The sequence below is a fragment of the Sebastes fasciatus genome, unplaced genomic scaffold (genome assembly GCF_043250625.1).
Source record: "Sebastes fasciatus isolate fSebFas1 unplaced genomic scaffold, fSebFas1.pri Scaffold_38, whole genome shotgun sequence".
Taxonomy (NCBI): domain Eukaryota; kingdom Metazoa; phylum Chordata; class Actinopteri; order Perciformes; family Sebastidae; genus Sebastes; species Sebastes fasciatus.
Genome location: NW_027428221.1, coordinates 60001 through 67871, shown reverse-complemented (window position 1 = coordinate 67871; position 7871 = coordinate 60001). Strand labels below are relative to the sequence as shown.

Here is a 7871-nt window from a genome sequence, read left to right as displayed (position 1 = left end):
ATTTTTCGACATACTATACTATGACTTTTTTTTCAAAAAAATTTCGACATACTATACTATGACTTTTTTTTAATAAATTTTTCAACATACTATTCTATGACTTTTTTTCATACATTTTTCGACATACTATTCTATGACTTTTTTTCATACATTTTTCGACATACTATACTATGACTTTTTTTTCAAAAAAATTTCGACATACTATTCTATGACTTTTTTTCAAAAATTTTACGACATACTATTCTGACTTTTTTTTCATAAATTTTTCGACATACTATACTATGACTTTTTTTGCGAAATGTATCGACATACTATACTATGACTTTTATTATGAAATGTATCGACATACTATACTATGACTTTTATTATGAAATTTATCGACATACTATGACTTTTTTTGCGAAATGTATCGACATACTATACTATGACTTTTATTATGAAATGTATCGACATACTATTCTGACTTTTTTTTCATACATTTTTTCGACATACTATTCTGACTTTTTTTTCATAAATTTTTTCGACATACTATTCTATGACTTTTTTTATGAAATTTATCAACATACTATACTATGACTTTTTTTTCATACATTTTTCGACATATTATTCTATGACTTTTTTTCATAAATTTTACGGCATACTATTCTATGACTTTTTTTCATACATTTTTCGACATACTATTCTATGACTTTTTTTCATACATTTTTCGACATACTATACTATGACTTTTTTTTCAAAAAAATTTCGACATACTATACTATGACTTTTTTTTCATACATTTTTCAACATACTATTCTATGACTTTTTTTCAAAAATTTTACGACATACTATTCTGACTTTTTTTTCATAAATTTTTCGACATACTATACTATGACTTTTATGAAATTTATCGACATACTATACTATGACTTTTTTTTATGAAATTTATCGACATATTCTATGACTTTTTTTTCAAAAATTTTTCGACATACTATACTATGACTTTTATTATGAAATTTATCGACATACTATTCTATGACTTTTTTTTCATACATTTTTTCGACATACTATTCTGACTTTTTTTTCATACATTTTTTCGACATGACTTTTTTTTCATACATTTTTTCGACATACTATGACTTTTTTTCATATAATTTATCGACATACTATTCTATGAATTTTTTTTCATAAATTTTACGGCATACTATACTATGACTTTTTTTATGAAATTTATCGACATACCATATTTTCACTTTTTGTATTAAACACACACACGCACACACACACACACACACTTCAACTACATATTTACCAACTGATGAATTATAATTTAACGGCTTTATTTCCTGGTGAAGAAGAAATCCATTTATTGACTTACGTACATATTCATATGTATACGTTCATATACTGTACATAAATATACACATACATATATATAGGCTACATACGGTACGTACATACAGATACACGATCATGTTACTACCGGGCCGCCACCGGTCTACGTCCACCGGGAGACTCACGCTACGCAGAGAAACACTAAGAAATAAGTGATAACACAGAGTAAAGTAACGTTGCAGCGTGAAGGAGGACAGGCGAGTCTATCGGGGCCGCTACGGTAGCGGTGCGGTGCCGCTACGGTAGTGCTACGGTGCCGCTACGGTAGCGGTGCGGTGCCGCTACGGTAGTGCTACAGTGCCGCTACGGTAGCGGTGCGGTGCCGCTACGGTAGTTCTACGGTGCCGCTATGGTAGCGGTAGCGTTACGGTGCCGCTGCTACGGTAGCGGTACGGTGCCGCTTCTACGGTAGCGGTACGGTGCCGCTGCTACGGTAGCGGTACGGTGCCGCTGCTACGGTAGCGGTACGGTGCCGCTACGGTAGCGGTACGGTGCCGCTTCTACGGTAGCGGTACGGTGCCGCTGCTACGGTAGCGGTACGGTGCCGCTGCTACGGTAGCGGTACGGTGCCGCTGCTACGGTAGCGGTACGGTGCTGCTTCTACGGTAGCGGTACGGTGCTGCTGCTGCTACGGTAGCGGTACGGTGCTACTGCTACGGTACGGTGCTACTGCTACGGTACGGTGCTACTGCTACGGTAACGGTACGGTGCTACTGCTACGGGGGCGGTACGGTGCCGCTTCTACGGTAGTGGTACGGTGCCGCTGCTTCTACGGTAGCGGTACGGTGCTGCTGCTGCTACGGTAGCGGTACGGTGCTACTGCTACGGTACGGTGCTACTGCTACGGTAGCGGTACGGTGCTACTGCTACGGGGGCGGTACGGTGCCGCTGCGGTAGCGGTACGGTGCTGCTGCTACGGTAGCGGTACGGTGCTGCTACGGTAGCGGTACGGTGCTACTGCTACGGTAGCGGTACGGTGCCCCTTCTACGGTAGCGGTACGGTGCCCCTTCTACGGTAGCGGTACGGTGCCGCTGCTACGGTAGCGGTACGGTGCCGCTGCTACGGTAGCGGTACGGTGCCGCTGCTACGGTAGCGGTACGGTGCCGCTGCTACGGTAGCGGTACGGTGCCGCTGCTACGGTAGCGGTACGGTGCCGCTGCTACGGTAGCGGTACGGTGCCGCTGCTATGGGGGCGGTACGGTGCTGCTGCGGTAGCGGTACGGTGTACGGTGCCGCTACGGTAGCGCTACGGTGCTGCTGCTATGGTAGCGGTGCGGTGCTATTGCTATGGTAGCGGTACGGTGCCGCTGCTACGGTAGCGGTACGGTGCCGCTGCTACGGTAGCGGTACGGTGCCGCTACGGTAGCGGTACGGTGCCGCTTCTACGGTAGCGGTACAGTGCCGCTGCTACGGTAGCGGTACGGTGCCGCTGCTACGGTAGCGGTACGGTGCCACTGCTACGGTAGCGGTACGGTGCCGCTGCTACGGTAGCGGTACGGTGCTGCTTCTACGGTAGCGGTACGGTGCTGCTGCTGCTACGGTAGCGGTACGGTGCTACTGCTACGGTACGGTGCTACTGCTACGGTACGGTGCTACTGCTACGGTACGGTGCTACTGCTACGGGGGCGGTACGGTGCCGCTTCTACGGTAGTGGTACGGTGCCGCTGCTTCTACGGTAGCGGTACGGTGCTGCTGCTGCTACGGTAGCGGTACGGTGCTACTGCTACGGTACGGTGCTACTGCTACGGTAGCGGTACGGTGCTACTGCTACGGGGCGGTACGGTGCCGCTGCGGTAGCGGTACGGTGCTGCTGCTACGGTAGCGGTACGGTGCTGCTACGGTAGCGGTACGGTGCTACTGCTACGGTAGCGGTACGGTGCCGCTGCGGTAGCGGTACGGTGCCCCTTCTACGGTAGCGGTACGTGCCGCTGCTACGGTAGCGGTACGGTGCCGCTGCTACGGTAGCGGTACGGTGCCGCTGCTATGGTAGCGGTACGGTGCCGCTGCTATGGGGGCGGTACGGTGCTGCTGCGGTAGCGGTACGGTGTACGGTGCCGCTACGGTAGCGCTACGGTGCTGCTGCTATGGTAGCGGTGCGGTGCTATTGCTATGGTAGCGGTACGGTGCTGCTGCTACGGTAGTGCTACGGTGCTGCTACGGTAGCAGTACCTGGAGCGGCAAAAAAAGGACGAAGAAAGACGCATTTATTAAACATCATATATGACAGAAGTCTTGTTGAATGTGTGACGTCACTAAAGAAGTCCTGATATGATAAAAAAATAAAAAGCGTGTACTAGTGTGTGTATTAATGTGTGTATTAAAGTGTGTACTAATGTGTGTACTCTAGTAAACGAGTATAATAAAAGCCTCGATGATGACATCATCGTCCTCTCAAAGCTCCGCCCGTCTGTCATTGCACGATGAAGATGATTGGCTGAGTTGTGAAGTGAAGTCGTCTCTCTGATGGCGGTGCACTGATGTCCCCGTGATGTCACCGTGATGTCACGGCACGGCGTCAGACCTCCATGCGGTCCGGTCTTGGCGTCTTGGAGATCCACAGGTTTGATTGGGTGGTGGCGGTGACGGTCTTGGTACGGGGAGGACTGCAGGCAGAGACCACATCACCATCACGCTACTTTATTCAAGTACTGTACTACATTAGAGGTACTTGTATTTTACTTGAGTATTTCTACTTCTACTGCACTACATCATCATCATCATCATCATCATCAACATCATCAACATCATCAACATCATCAACATCATCAACATCATCATCATCATCATCATCATCCCCCTACCAACCTCAACGGTCCCTCAGATCCACCTCAGCTGGTTTACTCTCCACCCCCACGTCCAAACTCCGCAGCTTTGGGGACAGAGCATTCTCCAGGGCAGCTCCCAAGCTCTGGAACTCACTCCCCAATCTCATCAGAGACTCTGATTCCCTCACCACATTCCAGTCCCGCCTCAAAACACATCTCTTCTCCTCTGCTTACCCGTAGCCTCCCCCTCCCCCTCCCCATCAGTCCGTGTGTCTGGATGTGATTGTTCCTGTGTATGTCGCTTTTTGTCGTTCGTCTCCTGTCTGTCTGTCTCACACCGTTTTCCCCCGACTATGTTAAAGCGTCTTTGAGAATATTATAAAGCGCTATATAAATCTAATATATTATATTATTATTATTATTATTATTATTATCAATATCATCATCAGACTGAATATAAAGAGACTGGAGGTTCAGATTAAGCAGAAGAAACACCTGAACTGATGCCAGGTATTGACTCTCACACACACACACACACACACACACACACACACACACACACACACACACTCACACACACTCTCACACACACACACACACACACACACGCTCACTCAGCAGCAGGGCAGTGAGCCAGGAGGAGGAGTTGCTGTAAATCAGCTCTTGTTAACATCTGAGTGTTTGACCCGTCATAATCACTGAGTAAGCACTGCACGCACACGCACACACGCACACACACACACACAAACACACAAACACTCTGCATCATCAGCACTAAGCCCCGCCCCTTCCTGTGAACCACCATGGACCTTATTTCAGAACCAGCTTCTGAATCACAGCTTTGTGGGATGAGCAGCACAGCTGGTGATGGAGCGCCCAAGAAACATGTTCCAAAATGCTCTGCCAATGGTTCTAGGGTTCTCCTCTAGGGTTCCCCTCTAAGGTTCCCCTCTAATGTTCCCCTCTAGGGTTCCCCTCTAAGGTTCCCCTCTAGGGTTCTCCTCTAGGGTTCTCCTCTAGGGTTCCCCCCTAAGGTTCCCCTCTAATGTTCCCCTCTAGGGTTCCCCTCTAACGTTCAGCAGGCGGCGGTCGTCTGTCTTCATCATTCAGGAAGAGGAACAGGAGGAGCGAGGACGGAGGACAGACAAGCTGTCGTTATGATACGGACATGAAACAAAGCGCCGTCTGTCCGTCAGCTCGGTGCGTCTCTGAGGCTGAACTTTAAACTGGATTCTATCGGTCGTATAGCTTCAGGTCCATGTGACCTCTGTGACCTCTGTGACCCCTCGGCTGTAAAGCTCCATGGAGCAACGTGGCTTCAGTGTCTCGCTCAGGGACACTTGGACATGCAGACATCAGACGTGTGATTCAGACCAGATCAGATCTTTATTTCTCTCTCTCTCCGTTGACTATCTTGTTTCTGAAATAAGGTCCCGTGGAGGAAACCGGAAGAGGGACTTCTTCACCTCTCTGTTATCAGAGGGGAGCAGGAGAAGAAGGGGCTGCTGGGATTTGTAGTTTCTGTAGTTTCAGTCTTACCTTCTACTGAGCATCTGAAAACAGCATGTCCCAGAAGCCACCAGGATGAGCAGCAGCAGGGGGATTGTGGGTATGATCACGTACACCAGTAACATGCCTGGAGAGAGGCAGATGGAGAGAATGAGACGTGGTCAGAGGTCAGGGGTGAGGGGTCAGAGGTCAGGGGTCAGAGGTCAGGGGTCAGAGGGGCTTGTACCTGAAGCTCCAGCCATGGCCACCTGAGGGGGAACCTCCTCACTGCCTGAAGGCTGTTTCACCACACCTCCACCTGAGGTCGCCTCTGAGGACACACACACATATATATATATATATATGTGTGTGTGTCCTATATATATATATATATATATATACACAAATATAATGACATTAGTTCTAAATAAATACATTTTATATTAATTATAAATAAAATATATATAAATAAATAACTTTATATTAATAATAAATAAATACAATATAAATAAATAAATGTGTGAATAAGGACTTCCCTGCTCACCTGTGCCACGCCCTCCAGGTGTGTCACCCTGTTCCTTCACAAGATGGCTCTCTGAAAGACAGAAGAAAGGCAGAAAGAATGACTGCTGCATCCCAAAGCTCTTAATGCATCCCCGTTTCCCTCACTGACGGTGTGTGAAGGAGAGGTACTGCAGGTCCTTCTGCTGATCAGAGCTTCAGCTAACTCAGATTATAACACAGATTATTACTCAGATTATAACACAGATTATTACTCAGATTATTACTCAGATTATAACTCAGATTATAACTCAGATTATAACACAGATTATTACTCAGATTATTACTCAGATTATAACTCAGATTATAACTCAGATTATAACACAGATTATTACTCAGATTATTACTCAGATTATAACTCAGATTATAACACAGATTATAACACAGATTATAACTAGATGGTGAATCAGAAGACAACTAAACTATAAAACCTTTAATCTGTGATCTGTCTTCACTCCGGTATGAAACTCCAGTGATGCTGAGAGGTAAAGTTATCAGATCAGTCTGGTCAGCAGCAGCGTCCAATCAGTAACTGATATCCAATAAGGGGGCGTGTCGGTCGGTAAAAGACTTCCGTGAAGGATGCTCTCGTGTATCCTCGCTCATCGCTCATCGCTCATCGCTCCTCGCTCCTCGCTCATCACTCCTCGGTGCAGAAATAAAAGCTTTGGGACGGTCTTCAAGATGGCGCACCAGAACAACTTCCTGTTCAAGCGAGGAGCGAGGAGCGAGGAGCAATGGAGCGAGGAGCGATGTGCGAGGAGCGATGTGCGAGGAGCGAGGAGCGAGGAAACGACAAATAAGAGCTTTGGGATGCACCCACTGAAATACAAATACGGAAAGAAAGATGGCTGATGGTACCTGGTTGGTTTAGCAGAGCCTGAAGCTGATTGGCTGATGGTACCTGGTTGGTTTAACAGAGCCTGAAGCTGATTGGCTGATGGTACCTGGTTGGTTTAACAGAGCCTGAAGCTGATTGGCTGATGGTACCTGGTTGGTTTAACAGAGCCTGAAGCTGATTGGCTGATGGTACCTGGTTGGTTTAACAGAGCCTGAAGCTGATTGGCTGATGGTACCTGGTTGGTTTAACAGAGCCTGAAGCTGATTGGCTGATGGTACCTGGTTGGTTTAACAGAGCCTGAAGCTGATTGGCTGATGGTACCTGGTTGGTTTAACAGAGCCTGAAGCTGATTGGCTGATGGTACCTGGTTCGTATTTGCAGATGAAGTTATGCTTCATGTTGCAGCGGTCGTCGTTCCATTGGTAGAGATAAGCCCCGCCCAGACCAGGAAGTGCAGTCGGTTGATGGTACATCACGACGCAGGCCTCTCCTCCACAGGACGGCTCGTCAAAATACCAGTTCCTACATCATCATCGTTCAGGGAACAGTCAGTTCTTTACATGTCTAAATGAACAACAGTGTTAAGAGAATGATCTGCGTAGAGCTGGAGACGCCCCCCCGTCTGTTCATGTCCTCACCTGAAGGACGCCAGACTGCCGTCGGTCCAGTGGTAGAGCTGAGGACAGGAAGTGAAGGTGTTGCTGAGTTCAGGATGAATCTGATCGACTCCGTCCACCCGAGTCAGACCGATCCAGAAATCACCGTCCGCTATACCTCCTCTTCTTCCTCCTCCTCCTCCTCCTCCTCCTCCTCCTCCTCCTCCTCCTCCTCCTCCTCCTCC

General features: G+C 47.3%; 1 protein-coding gene across 2 annotated transcripts in view; it reads right to left on the bottom strand.

Annotated features, from left to right (window-relative positions):
* Positions 1 to 3471: 3471 nt before the first annotated feature.
* Positions 3472 to 7871, bottom strand: part of chodl (chondrolectin) — an 11125-nt gene continuing 6725 nt past the window's right edge. Inside the window, exons 6-11 of one of the 2 annotated variants that reach the window (XM_074628488.1) lie at positions 7669 to 7871; positions 7395 to 7552; positions 6173 to 6223; positions 5876 to 5959; positions 5680 to 5776; positions 3472 to 3978 (exon numbers count right to left, since the gene is read on the bottom strand). The exon at positions 7669 to 7871 is cut by the window's right edge and continues 30 nt beyond it. In XM_074628488.1, coding sequence (XP_074484589.1) covers positions 3891 to 3978; positions 5680 to 5776; positions 5876 to 5959; positions 6173 to 6223; positions 7395 to 7552; positions 7669 to 7871 — 681 coding nt within the window. In that variant the 3' untranslated portion in view covers positions 3472 to 3890. The remainder of the gene's footprint in view (positions 3979 to 5679; positions 5777 to 5875; positions 5960 to 6172; positions 6224 to 7394; positions 7553 to 7668) is intronic. The other variant, XM_074628489.1, reaches the window with a different exon arrangement.